Source organism: Panicum virgatum, chromosome 9N (assembly GCF_016808335.1).
Source record: "Panicum virgatum strain AP13 chromosome 9N, P.virgatum_v5, whole genome shotgun sequence".
NCBI lineage: Eukaryota > Viridiplantae > Streptophyta > Magnoliopsida > Poales > Poaceae > Panicum > Panicum virgatum.
Window position 1 is genome coordinate 11,815,395 of NC_053153.1, and position 15,196 is coordinate 11,830,590.

The 15,196-nt window shown below is 50.0% G+C and overlaps 2 protein-coding genes across 2 annotated transcripts; both read left to right on the forward strand.

Annotated features, from left to right (window-relative positions):
- The first annotated feature begins 5,863 nt into the window (after positions 1-5,863).
- LOC120687575 (oleosin Zm-II-like) lies at positions 5,864-6,931 on the forward strand. The gene has a single exon (XM_039969590.1). The coding sequence runs from the start codon at positions 5,969-5,971 to the stop codon at positions 6,509-6,511; it is 543 nt and encodes a 180-aa protein (XP_039825524.1). The 5' UTR covers positions 5,864-5,968; the 3' UTR covers positions 6,512-6,931.
- A 2,413-nt stretch (positions 6,932-9,344) lies between these two features.
- On the forward strand, positions 9,345-13,543 carry LOC120688490 (alkaline ceramidase-like). Its single transcript, XM_039970831.1, has 3 exons — positions 9,345-9,507; positions 10,255-10,609; positions 12,634-13,543. Exons 2-3 carry the CDS (start codon positions 10,353-10,355, stop codon positions 13,148-13,150), a joined length of 774 nt encoding a protein of 257 aa, XP_039826765.1. The 5' UTR covers positions 9,345-9,507; positions 10,255-10,352; the 3' UTR covers positions 13,151-13,543.
- Positions 13,544-15,196: the final 1,653 nt, after the last annotated feature.

A 15,196-nucleotide genomic window follows, 5' to 3' on the forward strand; every position in this document is an offset into this window, starting at 1 on the left:
TCATAACATGTTACCTACTGAGGCCGTGGCACATATTTATTAAAAAAATTCAAATTATAAATCAGATCTTGTTTCTTAGATAAAAGTAGAGGTTGATCAACAAGGGATAACATCATAACAATCACTGTCACACTTGTCACCGACAATGTACAATAGTGAGTTCACGCCCTCTGCCATAAAAAAAAGTTCACGCCCCCCGCCCTCCCCCCAACCCTGCGTCGCTCTCGTTGGCGACACGGGGGCGCGCTGCGCCACCGCCCGCCACCCCTCCCCGGCCTGCCTCCGGTGGCCGCCACCGGCAACCGTTCGGGCAGCGGCGGCGGCCTATGGCCGAGCCGAAGTCGGCTCCGCCCGCGTTGTCTTCTCCTTTCTTCTTCCGCCCCGTTCCTCCTCCCGCCTCATGACCTCGCCGTTCCTCGTCGCCGCCATCGGCTGGGGCCGGATACGGCCTCCTCCTCGTCGGATCCGGGTCCCCCATGGCCAGATCTGCCGTCGGGTGCGGGTGCTCCGTCGTCGCCGACTCGGGTGCGAGGCGCCGTCGCCGCCGGTTCGCATGGGGGCGCGGTTCGGGTGCTGCCGCCACCGCCCTTGTGCCCCTGCCCGCTCACTCTCTGGTGGCGGGGGTCCTTGGCCGCGCTGCCGTCCTCGGGTGGCCATGACCACCGGCAGAGGTCCTGAAGCGTCCTCTCATAAGAGAGAACTTAAATGTGATACAAAGCACCAGTCCCAGGAGGCTGATGCCACATTTATTACATCAGATGGTTCAAAACTGTACAAACCTTGGAGGACACTCGATACAGATAATGATAATAATTAACCAAGCTACGACATAACACCAGACCGCAAACCACATGGGGTCTAGCACGGGCTCAGAGTATTGCGACAGCGGAGGCATCTCGACAGGGCCGGTTCCACAGGCAAGGTTGGGTGTAGAACGATAACCCTACTCAGCGTCGTCTGGCACGAAGTCTGGATCTTCTTCTGTAAAAAGTAAGAATGGGGTGAGTACAAACGTACTCAGCAAGTCCAACCACACCCACGGAGGGGGTTATATCAGAATAACATGCACCGGTAAATCAAGGATAAGGTTGCGGTTTAATTTGCAGAAAAACGATATTTTATGCAGGGGTCTAATTAACAGAAAACCTTTTTGAAATCAGTTTTTGTAGTAACACGGAGTTCAAGTTTTAAGCTGCTACCGGACTCCCCGTCCGTCGTAGCACACGGCACAACTGCCGGACACAATTCCAAAACACACACACCAGCCCATCCCAATGAAACACTAGTTATGTGACCACACCGTAACTCGCCCAATACCGTGGGCACGACTATTCGAATAGTTTTTAACTCTGCAGAGGTGTGCAACTTTATCCACAAGTAGGATACCACAACTCGAACACCGTCGTGTCGGTGTAGATCCCAACATAGCCATTACCCACCATAGCTAAGCCTGACTAGCCATCACGGGATTCACCAAGGGGTCATCGACCCAACTCTGAGGTGTAACCGGGGTATAAGTCACACTGAACATATCCCTTCTCCTTGGTCACCCGTTGCTCTCAGCCCTCCTGATGGCTATCATACCAACTAGTGGGATTTATGCTACGCCGTTGCCCATTCAACGGTCGAGTGGCTTGCACGATAGTAGAGTCAGGTGAGATGCCACACCAACTCGGTCCTTAGACACGACAAGATGGATATCTCCCTTCTTTGCCCTGCCACACAGGCACGGGCACACCAAATGGCAAATCACGCAGAAATGTCATCCATCCCGTCTGAACACACTTTTCAAAAACACTATATTTCGCCCTTCCCACATACGCACACATTTTCTTTGTAAAACAAATAGTATTTAAGAATAAAGTCCTAAGCGTTCTAATATCGATTAACGTCCAAGCAAAAATCAAATATTAATCTAGGTAGTCAAGGAATGGTCATCACAAATCAAGGAGTGGCTATCCAACCGTGTTTTCATGCAAGCAAAACATATGTAATTTTTGTAAACAGGCCATTGGGTTGTGTTTATAAAAACTAGGATAGAAACATGCATCAAAGGATGTGATTGAACTTGCCGTCTTCGAAGCCTTCGGGGAAGTCCTGTCCTTCGGGCTCGGGGTCGCGGAACTGATCCTCGTTCTCCTGCTCACAGTACTGCTCGTTGACGGGCTCTCCTTCGTTCACTCCGCGGTCTACAGCTCACATAAACAAGCATCCAATCAATACAAAGATCTATCGTTGAGCTCGAATCAGAACACAAAAAAAAATGGAGATAGAAGTGGCATTTTGAGTGGTTTCTTAATGGTAAGGCCAAAACTTGGTTAAGTGAGGCGTGGTAAAGTTCCGGGTTGTTTCGGGGTCGTTTGGTACATGAAATGATAGGTTTAGTAAAGGTTTGGGGGTCGGATAAGGGGTCAGGGGCCTAGTTGTAATTAATCTGGAGGGGGTAGGGGCCTGGTTGAGATTTTTGGAAACATCTGGGTTATTCTAGAAAGGTCTAGGATGTATTTAGAATTTTGTTTATATGGGAAAAGGGTTTATTTGAGAATAGAAACTTAGACAGGGTTTCTTTCGTAAAAAGATAGAAAGGTGGAAGTTCCCTTTAAGGAATAGAGGAAAGGGGGAGGGGTTTTTGGCAAAATTGCCATCCCCTTCCTCCCTCCTCCGCGGGAAACAGAGGAGGCGGCCCAGGGGTGTCGGCGGCGGCCAATTCGGCCGCTCCGGCCTCGGAGGCGGCCAGGGACCGGAGAAGGAGGGAGAGGGGGTTGTGGGGAACCGATCCCCTGCCTCACCTCGAGCTAGGACGGCGTGCAGAGGCGGCTTGACGGGAGCGGGCGGCGGCGGTTGGGGAAGTTTGTGGCAGCGGCGTTAGGGAAGCAGGGGGCGCTGGTGGCGGCGGCCAGAGATGCGGGGCTCAGGAGCGACGGCGAGCTCCTTTTATAGCGGGGGAATGGTGGTGGGATGGCGCGGGTAGGTGGGGCAAGGCGATGGCGTCCGGCGAGTTCGGCGGGGTGCCTTAATGGCGTCCCAGCCGCTAGCGGCCGTCGTGGGGCGGCGCTCGCGCCGAGGGCGGCGTTCCGGGGCAGGGTGTTGTTCGGGACGACGGGCGGCGCAGCGTTGGCTGGGGCCGCGCACAGGGCCGCGCGTGCGGTGCGCTGGCAGGGCACAGGCGGGGGCGAGACGCGTGCGCGTGGACGCCGCCGAGCGGAGCGGGGCAGCGGCGGGGCAGGCGCGCGGGCACGTGGGCGCAGGCGCGCGGAATCGGGGCAAGGTGGCGGGCGTCGCGGCGTTGAGCGGGGCGGCGCAGCGACAGGCGGCGCGCGGCGTGGCCAGGCTCGCACGCGGGCTCGGCGAGCGGCGCGGGTGCGGACCGGCACGCGGCGCGGGCACGCGATGCGCGTGCGCGACGCGGCTCGGCGCGACGTGAGCGTGTGCGCGCGGGAGTTCGGTTGACCGGGGCGCCGTGTGCGTGCGCGCGCGCGCGTTCGCACGGGCAGGCACGCGCACAGGAGCGGGGCAAGCGAGCTGGGCGAGGCCGGGGTCGGGGCGGCGTGGCGCAGCCGGCGCAGGCGCGCGCGAGCGCGGCCAAGTGGCGAGCCGAGGCGTGTGCGCGGGCGCGGGGAGCGGCCGAGCACGGCGACGCTCGGGGCGAGTGGGAGCGAGGCAGAGGAGGGAGAGAGAGAAAGGAAGGAGAGAGGGAGAGAAAAGAAAAAGGAAAAAGAGAAAAAGGGAAAAAGGAAATAGGAGAAAAGAAGGAAGAAAAAATGGGAGGGAAAGGGAAAAGGAGAGGGGGGCGGTGCGCGCCAGCGGCGACTGCGGCCGCGGTCGGCCACGCGTGGCGTCGCCACGCGAGTGCGGGCCACGGGGGATGGGCACGCGGCCAGGAGGGAAAGGAGGAAAAAGGAGAGAGGAAAAAGAGGGGGCGAGATTCGCGGCGGCCGGTCGCGGTGCGTCGCGTTGGATGGGAAAGATGGGACGCGAATTGAATTCGGATGTCGGGTTGTTCGGGGGAGACTCTGGGAATTAGGGTTCAAGGTTTGAGTCGAGCTTAACGATAAAAACAACTTTAGCGCTTGATTTATTTTGGTGAGTTTTCGGGATGTTACAGGTCCTGACCGTATCGCCGCCGTCGTCTCAGGGGCCGGGGCGCCTGGCCATGTCGCCGTTGCGGCCTCGGATGGCCAGGGCTCCCGGTTGCGCCGTTGCCGTTGCGCTTGGCCGCTTGCCCTGGGCGGGCCTCACCTCAGGTGGCCAGGGCTCGCCGCGCGCCGCCTCGTATGGCCGTGCCTCCGTTCGCCTGCCCTTGTCGAGGCCGGTGACTGGTGGCCGGCTGCCGGCCTCCGGTCCTCGCCGCTCTCGGTGGCTGTTGGTCGTGGCTGCTACTGCTGCCGGCCTCATGGTGTGGCCTGGGTCTGTGGTGCGGCTCCGCTGCTTGCTCTGTCCGTCGTCGGCTCTGGGTTGGAAAGGGGTGATGGCGAAAGCCTTGGATCCGCTTGCGGTTCGATGACGACAACGCCATCGGGCGCCGTTTACCTTCTTGAAGGCATCATTCTTCCGCCCCTTTCCTCCCTCTCCAGCTTGCCTTCCGGGTGAAAACCTAGACCATGTTGGTCGGACGACGACGGTGGAAGCCTTGCTGGTGGCGGATGCTCTTGCGCCTGCCTTCGCTTCATTTCATCTGCATTGCCCGGGTCGCTTTTGGTCGTTGGATCCTCTTCGCTGGCGGATGCTTTGCCGCCGTTTCGATGTGGCGGATGCTTTGCCGCCGTCGTCATGTTGGTTCAAGTTTGCTTCGGGAGGATGCTTTGCCGCCGTGGTTGGTTGATAGGGTGGATGCTTTGCCACCTTTGCTAGGTCGTAGACCTTTGTGCCCTGGGCGTTGTGTCTCTGCTTGCAGGTTTAGTGGTAGGGTTCTGGCAGGTGGTGTTGGTCGTGTCTTTTGTCACCTCCGTGTTGCTTTGCTGCTGTTCATGTTGTCGTTGTGTTTTCAGCTTGTGTGTGTTTTTTTAGTGTTTCTTTTTGTTTAGTCTTTTGTGCTCTTGTGGTGGTCAATCTCCGCATGGCCACATCAAGATTATGTTTGTAACTGCTTTCCTCCTAATGAAAAATGTGCTCAGCCACGGTCGCGAAAAAAATGTACAATAGTGAACCCAATCTCATTTGCCCCAATCCTCCAACACCCCGCTGCACCTCCCTAAATATAGGCCGACAAGAATTTTGATAGATGATAGTCTAATGATGTAGAAACACTTTGATTAGAAAACATACTAGCCCCTACTGACAAATACACAAAAAATTCATGTATCATTTCAGTGAGAGTTCCTTTTTCGAAAGAGGAACAAAGCTTGCCATTACTATGACTTTTCAAGAGAGCACTGTTTCTTTCAAAATTAAGCATGTTTTAACAACCCATTACAACAAAATCTTAATAGGATAAATGAAAACGTTGCAAACTAGATTCCACATAGCAGCGCAGCAAAACCATATAACTCTTCTGAATGGAAGGGAGCCGTATGTGTGTATCTGCTCCTGTCATTGTATCTCGTTTGAACTCTACCAAACTCGTGGTAAAATATGAATTCAAATACAAAACCCACTTGACCACACCAGGGCACACGGTAGCCGACTTGATCACCGTCTGCTGTCCGACGCTGTCAGCCCCCTTGCGCTGGCAGCCTGCTGGCACGCACACACACGACACGCCCCTCGTGAACCTGCAGCCAGGGGCTCCGAGCGCGGCGTGCCGTGTCAGCCCCCTCGACCGGTGTTCTCCATGCAGGCCTCCACCCCGGACACGTACCCCCTCCCCTCCCCTCCCCTACGTGTCGCCGCTCTCGCCACCTATATACGGCGTCCTGGCCGGGGGTCTCCCCACTTCACTCCTCCGCTTGCCAGTTCTTCCCCGCAAGGCTCCTCGATCTATCCATCGACCATTCCTCCACCGGCTGCGGCACGCACGCACGGGCTAGCGATGGCGGATCGCGACGCGCGCGGCGGCATCTACGGCGGCACCCACGCCGGCCAGCAGGGCGGCGGCGGCCGGCCGGTGGGGGAGCAGGTGAAGGGCATGATCCACGACAAGGGGCCCACGGCGTCGCAGGCGCTGACGGTGGCGACGCTGTTCCCGCTGGGCGGGCTGCTGCTGGTGCTGTCGGGCCTCGCGCTGGCGGCCTCCGTGGTGGGGCTCGCCGTGGCCACCCCGGTGTTCCTGATCTTCAGCCCCGTGCTCGTCCCGGCCGCGCTGCTCATCGGGATGGCGGTGACGGGGTTCCTCACGTCGGGCGCGCTGGGCCTGGGCGGGCTCTCCTCGCTGACGTGCCTCGCCAACACGGCGCGGCAGGCGTTCCAGCGCACCCCGGACTACGTGGAGGAGGCGCGCCGCCGGATGGCGGAGGCCGCGGCGCACGCGGGCCACAAGACCGCGCAGGCCGGCCACGCCATCCAGAGCAGGGCGCAGGAGGCCGCCGGAGGCGGAGGCGGCGCCGGCGCGGGCGGCGGCAGGTCGTCCTCGTGAGCGAGCTAGCCAGTGCACGGTGCTACCACTACGCGGGCACAGCAGGGGTAGTGGAATGCATGCCTGTGTTCGTGCAGTCCAGGATTGCTCGTCTCCCCGACCGAGTGTGTTTGCTTTGTCACCTGTGGTGTGTGTTTGCTGGGTGCTGGGCTACCGGCCGGTGCGTGTCTGTGTTCCTCATCGCTTCAGTTCGGAGCTGTGAATAAGTAGCTAGGGGGAATAAGGGAGGTGTCGTCGGGAGCATGTGTGTCTGGGACTGGGAGGAAACGTTCTAGCTCGATCGATGGCTAGTGTGGCTCGGCACTGGGGTTGGATATATGTGATGTGCACCAGCGTGGTATGCTCTTCTCTGTCATGGAAAGCATTGGTGAATGTTATAAGTCTGCAGTCTGCTGAATAATAATTTCGTCAGTTTTGTTATGTTGGGATCTGTTTAGTCTCCACTCTCCACTTCTCCAGATCTTCAGACACCTGAACTTTCAGAGTGCCGTTTGTCTCCCGGGAAGATGAGCAAAACTTGTAGAAGCCTAGGACGACTCTGTTGCGGCATATGAGGAACGCAGTCTCGGAGAACATCTCCAGTGCTCTTGAATGTAGGCATGATGTACTTTTGTAAGAAAATTACAGAATTGTTCCAAATTCAAATTCAGTATAACGGTGTATATATTGAAAAATAAGTGGGGAAATAAAAACAAATTCTGCAGAAAGTAAAGCCTGAAAATAAAAACAAAAAAGGAGAAAAGGGAGAAACAAGCGCTACTGTCTAGTTCGCCATTTTTTGAAGGGTAAGTCGAAGGATATAGCACGAGGGTGGGCATGAAGAGGTATGAGCACTTACCTCCCGAGCAAGCTGCAAAGCTTCATCATATGTCTCAACCGAGTTGCTCTTGTACAACACTTGGTCGAAGTAGCATTACATGCTAGAGGCAAGGGGGCATTTTATAGTGTTTTATGAAAATTTGATTAATCAAGATCACAAAATGGTTGAGTAATTAAGAAGATGTTGCGAACTAGCTCAACTCTGGGAAGGCAACTCTAGTAGGGTTGTTTGTGGTGGAATCTAATCTTCCCATCAGGGTTCGAGTCTTCGACTCGGCATTTGTGCTCATATTTTTCTAAATTTATTTCAGAATTGAACTGGCGATCTTTTTTAGTGGTAGGCGATATGTTTGTCGATAGCGGCGCTAGTAGTGACTTCGTCAATCTTGAGAATCTACCGGCTCAGTCTTTTAGAGATGCTCGCGTGTACTCATAGGGTTGAGTGTATATGCGTTTGTGAGTGTTCGTGTCTGTATTGATTTTTGCAAAAGAATTAAGAGATGTAAGATGGGTATACCAAAGCGAAAGGGCATGTAGATTTGTGGTTACAAGAGTCTCGATAGCATCCCAAGTCTTGGTTCGATTTTCTGTGGATCGAATATTCTAGGATTTAACGATATTGTGCTTTCAATAGTAGGCGACGTTTCCATCGACAGGGAGGTGTCTGTGGTAACTTCGTCAATCTCGAGGATTTGACAGTTGGTCTTCGAAGATGCTTATAGGTAGAGTTTGCGTACATGTATTTGTGAGTGTCTGAGTTATACTGCGCAATTTTAAAAATATACAAAAACGGCATTTAGACAAAAAAATTATTTCGAGAATCGAGACTTTTATGGGTGATTAATTCGTTGCATCTATTCCCTATAGCTCATCACCTATATGCGGGCAAGAAATCTTCCAAAATGCCAACACTCGAAACTATAAACGGCTTTACTTTCAGTTTTCAGCTGGCATATGTCACAGTTCCAACTTCCAACACATAATCTCATACTTTAGACTCTCACAAGCTTAGGCTATGTGCAAAATTTCAAATTTGATTCAATTATCATTAAGCTTGCCTCAAAATTCACCCCGGAATAAGAAAGTTTGGGTTTTAGTTGAATCTTATCAACAAAGGTATATCATTCAAGTGCTAGACCTAATTAATCTGAATTTCAAACACAAAACTATTCACTCTGAACTCAAGTCATATTTGTAGCAGGAACTCAAGTCATACTAAGCACGTAGCCACTTCCCTACCACCTTGGCATGGTCTGCTTTATTGGCAACAAAACTTTCTTATTGAGCTATTGGGGTCTAGTTTGTCAGAAAAAGGCACTAAGACCACGTTGCGATTATATAATTTTTATTTGTTTTAGCTTGCACTAGTATAAAAGAAGAAGACCCTCACATTAGCCAACTTGACCATCGATGCATGTGATGGTATTGGTCTCGTATCAGATCTGTTGACATTGCTTTTTTTTTTCTTAAAAGAATCTGTTGACATCTATAAGGTGCGTGCTCATCTGTTTTTTTACCTCGCAAAAAAATAAGTGTTTACTGTTTTTTGATGTAGAAAATAAGCGAGTTCAGAATTTCTGCGTTGCAGAAAGGAAACGAAGGGCCGTGGCAATTGCCAAACGGGCCATTCGCGTCGGCCCGTGTGCAGCCGCAGGCAGATATCCGCGTGAAAGCAGCGGCGCGCACGCCGTTTCGTACCACCTGTGACTGTGAGGCTGCGAGTGAACCCGCCCCACCCCACCCCACCGTCCACCGCGAATGGACCACGCGTGGGCCCAACCTGCGGGCACCAACAAAGCGGCCGCAGAACGCCACCCACACCCTCCCGTGGCCCCCCACCCGCTTTCACCGACGCGTGGGCCAGGGTCTCTCGAACCAGCACAGAGCGTACCACCAGCAAAGAGCAAACCGGTCGGTCCTCGACATCGAAATCGAAACCGGAAAAAGAAAGAGGGAAAAAAAAGGAAAAAGGACAAAAATGAAAGAAAAAGAAAAGGGAAGGGAAAGCCAAGAGAGATTCGATCAGCGATCGAGCCAAACCACCCCGGGCGACGCGACGCAAGTACCCCACGGGCCTCGCCGTCTTCCCCCCCGCTCGCATGCCCTAGCAGCAAGCGAGCGAGCACCCCGAGTCAGCCAGCGAGCGAGCGGGAGCGCCCGTCCGAGCCCAGCCCGAGGTAACCGCCGTCCTCCGATTCCTTCCCTCCCTCCCCCCGAGTCGGCGCGATCAAAACCCTAGCCGCGGATCCTCCTCGCGCCGGTTGGCCGCGCCCCCGATTCGGTGGGTTACTCCGGTCGACGGTTCCGCGGACGATCCGGATCCTGGAAGAGGGTCCCGCGATCGGTAGTTCGCTAATTGCGCCGTGTTGTGTTAGTTTGATCATTCGCCTTCCGCTGCGGCTTCCGCAGATCTGTTCCGGAGCGTCTTGGAGGGTTGGTCTGGATGCGGTTGGGATCAGTAGGGCGGGGAGGTAGGCTCCGGGGATCGGGATCCTAGAGGGTTGGGCGTTCTCATGTGATCTGACGGAGCTGGTGGGTTCTGTTGCGAGACAGTGAGAGCGTCGAGGAAAATTGGTTCTGAGTTTAATCTTACATGTCGTTCTGTTGTATCGACGGGATTGGTAAGCCTGCTTCTAGTCCTTGCTGAGGAAGTTGTTTAGTTCTTGTGGTGGCCCGTTGATAGTGTTGACTTTGGACTTCCTGTTCTGGAGAGGCAAGTCTTTAGTTTAGTGCGGTGCTGGAAGACCTGACTTGTGGGTACACGATTTATCTTGCCATTTGTTTGATGTATTTCTGGCTTCTCTACTATTAGTATGCTGGATGCACTGTTTTTGACATCTTGAGCGGGGGGTGGGATGAGCTGGGAGTGTATATTGATATCCGATAACATTGATCTAATAAGCCTAACAAAATCATATTTACAGGTCTTCTCTCTGGTGCGCCCATGATTTAGCACCAGCCATATTGACCTCCAACTCTGGTGACACAGGCTGTTGCTAGGGTAGCAAATCAAGAGCTAAGAATGGCGGATTCAATGGTAGCGAGCTTCTGGGGTCCTGTTACATCAACGACCGAGTTGTGCGAGGAGAACTACGCACACTCATCATATATTGCAGAATTCTACAATACCATTTCTAATGTCCCGTGCGTTCTTTTGGCGCTTATTGGACTAGTCAATGCTTTCCGCCAAGGTTTTGAGAAACGGTTCAGTGTCCTGCACATATCCAATATGATACTTGCTATTGGGAGTATGATTTTCCATGCCACCTTGCAACATGTGTAAGTTTCCTCTTATCAATTGAAAGTTGTATATGTTTCTTGAAGTGACACTTCTAATCTTGTGATTACCAGAGTAGCTACTTGAGAAACTGTTAAAGAGTTTATTCTCTTCTCCAATGCCCTTGATTGAGTTTGGCTCATTATAGATAGGCGCTTTGCATTGTGTTCTGGTTTTGGTTGCCATATTAAACCTTCTTTTGGAGTTATTAAATCACCTATGTTTTTTCATCTTTGTATGAAGGCTTGAACTGTTGCCTTTCTGGGAAAGGGTTATTTGCTGGCTGGACATCATTCCCCCCTCTAGTCGTTTTGTGTAGAAAACTGACCAACGATGTTATAAAGAGATTTGTAATTTGTTACTTCTGGATTTGATGCTTTTCTCCATAGCATGTGGAGCTGGTGCCAGTGGTTCATAATTTTATTTTTTAAAAATAAGTCTGTCCCATCTTTGATTGGCAACTAAGATATCTGTCTTCTTGGGTTTATGTAAAGATTCATAACTGTGGAGTGCCACAGATTGTAGGTATTTACCTGGTATGTGTAGCTGAACTTTAAAATGTTGAGACTTGTTTTGTAAATTACTTGAGTGAACTTTACAAAATCACTTACATTCTGCCAAAACCACCAAGGAACTACTGATTTAAGAATTTATTCTGCAAATATATTTTAGCACAAATGTGTTGTGTTGGGCCATCAGTTGATATGGAACATAGCATTGTTGGGCCCGCTAGCAGCCTCATGTTAAACCTTGCCCTTTTTGTGATGCACATTTCCCAGTTGAGTCACCAAATGATTTGAGGCTGTGGAGAATGGGCTCAGGATGGTTGCATTGATCTTTTTTTTTTTGTGCAAAAAAGGTCATAGCTCGCAAAAGTTCTGTCACTGAACAAGCTTTCTCAGGATCTTTTCTTGATTGACAACAATTCTTATTCTAGAGTACTGTGCCAACTTACAATGCAGATCTTTTAGCATTAAAACACAAGATGGAGTTAATTTATTTAAATCCTGAGTGTAGTTTGTTGTCCAGAAGTTGTAGTTTGCCATGTAAACAAAGAGGGTTCAGATGGTCTGTAAACGTATATCCATTTATTTAGATGTTATAGTTTCTTTTATCCTTTATTTTTTTCTTGTGCTTTGTTGTTTTTCTTTTCCTTTTGGGATTCTTGGGTTCATTTTGTGAGAATGTTTCGTGATCCACGCCTAAGTTAATGAATCCCTGGACCAACCAAACACGCTTTGCATGCACATTTTTACAGAAACTGCCAGAAATGCATAGTTTGCTGAATTGCAGTTAACATCTTTCTTGTGTTATGTTTTGGTGCATATGGTTCCACTGCTGGAAATATATTGATGCACTTGCTGAACTATCATTGGCACCTGTTACGATGGCCATCCACAAAATGATGTCTGTTGTAAATGCCCTTCTGATGTTCAGTGATAAATCTCAGCATGCACCTAGCACACTTTTTGAAAGATCTTATATTCTATTTCTTTATATGTATTTTTAGTCAACCTTCAGCACCAGGTGCATGGGGAAGGCTTAAGGTAGTCTAGTTATCTGTTGTGGCTGGTCAACTGACAGCTTTAGTCAAGCGATCATAGGTACTGTAGTACTTGTATGACAGCAAAGCACTAACGACAGCTAATCTTGATCTTCGCCATATAGTTGACTCGAAATGGGAACATATTTGACACTAGGACTAGGACTTTATGCGTAAATTTAGATTGCTTGCCCAAAACTGACTAGAATCCATACTTGAACAGAAGGGCTACCCTACCTTTTAAGAACGTGAAGGGTTACCATAACTTCTAAGAATGTGAAGGGTTGGAATTTTGAGCTATTCTTGGTCATCACTTTTTTTTTTGGCGCACTACGCTTTTAGCAAACTTTTGGATATTTTCACAAACTTCCTATTTCTATCACTTGTTTAGACATCTTGTACTTTAATCCATGTCACATTTACTCTTTTATGCAATATATTCTTTATGGTTATCTTCTGCTTTGTTGATTTCTTGTTTTCCAGCCTCCAACAGAGTGATGAGACTCCGATGGTGTGGGAGATCCTTCTATATATGTATGTCCTCTATTCACCGGACTGGCATTACAGGAGCACCATGCCTACATTCCTTTTCCTATATGGTGCTGCCTTCGCGGTAGTTCATTTCTTTGCCCGGTTCCAAGTAGTATTCAAGTTGCATTACATTGGCCTCTGCCTCCTCTGCATCCCTCGGATGTACAAGTACTACATACAGACAAAAGACATGGCTGCGAAGCGGCTTGCGAAGCTGTGGGTTCTTGCATTAACCCTTGGAACTATCTGCTGGCTAGTTGATCGCATCTGTTGTAAGAAGCTTTCACGTTGGTATGTCAACCCGCAGGGGCACGCATGGTGGCATGTGCTCATGGGTCTTAACTCATACTATGCAAACACATTCTTGATGTTCTGTCGGGCTCAGCAACGCGGGTGGGAGCCAAGGATTACCCACCTTCTTGGATTTTTGCCTTATGTCAAGGTCCAGAAACCAGAAAAGAGGGAATGATTTTTATTTGTGTTGAATACCGATGCTATTCAGTCAGCCACCAGTAAGCTAATGGCCTCCAATGTGCGCAGACAAGTTGTGGCATTTTTGTATATGGGCATCCAAATGATTACGGACTATAAATGTTCTGATGTCACACTAGATTTTGGTAACTTAAACTGACACCTGTTTTGTACCATATTTAATCGTCGAATGGAGATTAGTTTTAGTGTTGGTGTCCTAGTTTTGCCCATCTTCCATTTGGTTCTTTGCAGTTGCCTTTTGGTGCTAATGGGACTGAGTCTTATTTATTTATTTGTTCGTCGTTGAATGGAGTCCAGTTGTATTAGTTAGTACTCTGCATGGAGATAGATCCATCCATATGATAACCATTGATTCTTTTGACTGAAGTTACCACACCTCTGGAAATTTTCTTGAGTGGGGTTGTCCTTGCTTCTGTTGGTTGAGGTTATTTTTGTACTCCCTCTATTTTTATTTACATGTATTAGGTTTGTTCTAAATCAAACATGAACCAAATTCATAGAAACAAAGAATAATATTTACAATACCAAATTTATTTTATCAAATCCGATGAAGTATTTGTTGATAGTGCACACGTTGGATAATATAGTTGTTACTATACTTTTCTAAAGATTTGATTAAAGTTAGTCATGTTTGATTTAGGACAAACCTAGTAAATGAAAACGGAGGGAGTATGCGCTACGCTTGCTGTCAAGGAACTTGTTTCTTGGTGGCATCGACAGCTAGGCGCCTAGGCCCTTTAGAACATAAGTACGGTTTGTTCCAAGGGGATTGGAGGTATTAAATTCTTTATTGAGTTGTAAAAGATTATTTCCTCCCAAATCTCAATTCAATAGACAAGTTATTTTTTAAAAAGGTGTCTTGTAGTAATTGCCAAAATTTCAATTTGTGCATTGAAAAAAATATTATAAGTAGCATGGCAATCTCTTTTTATAACCTCCCTCCCTCTAAAAAAAGTCTATTTAAAATTACATGATGTTATCAAATACCAACTATAAACAGCATGTGCACTTGTCCTCGGAAGGCAGGAATTCGTCATTGGTACGCTATAAAGTGGTTCACTGAACCTCACCCTCATAGGATGGCTTCCGCAGTGTGCCATCGCCGAAAGTCGATTGGTAGGATCGGCACAGTGCGATTTGGATCAGTGGATGTACTGGCCGATATGCCTGCTCGTGGATGGGCGTCATGCCGTCATCTGGCAATTCCCTCTACCAGTCGAGCAGCCGTCTTTTGAGTCTGGACAACGGCACTGGCTGCTGGACGGGGGGTTTCGTGCCGGCAGCTGGGGATCCACCACCGCTCTACCTCTACGCTACTGGCAGGTCGCGTGCTTTGTCCGTAACCCTCCTCGCCGAAAACTTGGGCCCCGTTTAGTTGCAGGCTGTAAAAATTTTAAAAAGACATTTTTTTATATTTGATGTACTAAACATAGACTAATCACAAAAATAATTACAGAACTCGTCAGTAAATCGCGAGACGAATTTAATGAGCCTAATTAATATGTCATTAGAGATTATTTACTGTAGCATTACTGTAGCAATTTAACGTCTAATTACAGCCTAGTTAGGTTCATTAGATTCGTCTCGCCATTTACAGACAGCAGTCGCAATGCGTTTTTTATTTCGTCTAGATTTAAGTCTCTATGCGGGTGCCGGAAAAAAAATTTTGAATTTGGAAGGTTGGAACTGAACACGGGCTTGATAAGGCACATGCCAGAGATGGAAATGCAGGCTGAGCATCTAGGCTCGGCAGCAACCCATGCTTGCAGCACGTTGTCATGGCATGGGCCTTGCGCCGTCGTCTGTTGCTGCTGCCATCCTCCGGATGGGGATCCAAAGTGGACCATGCCACCATGGGCGGCCAGGGGGAAACTTCAAGCCTGCGCTTTTTCTGCAGGGGGACCGTGGAAGCGGCGCAGACGTTCAGTTGCCCCTTTGCCCGGACCAACTCTGATGATGCTGTGTTGCTGTTACACTGCGAACTTCGGTGTACTTGATGTAACTAGCGACTGTGGCAGCATAG

Coding starts and splice junctions, on each gene's coding strand:
- LOC120687575 (XM_039969590.1), top strand. CDS start 5,969: ATGGCGGATCGCGACGCGCGCGGCGGCATCTACGGCGGCACCCACGCC.
- LOC120688490 (XM_039970831.1), top strand. CDS start 10,353: ATGGCGGATTCAATGGTAGCGAGCTTCTGGGGTCCTGTTACATCAACG. Junction 10,610..12,633: donor CATGCCACCTTGCAACATGT/GTAAGTTTCCTC, acceptor CTTGTTTTCCAG/CCTCCAACAGAGTGATGAGA.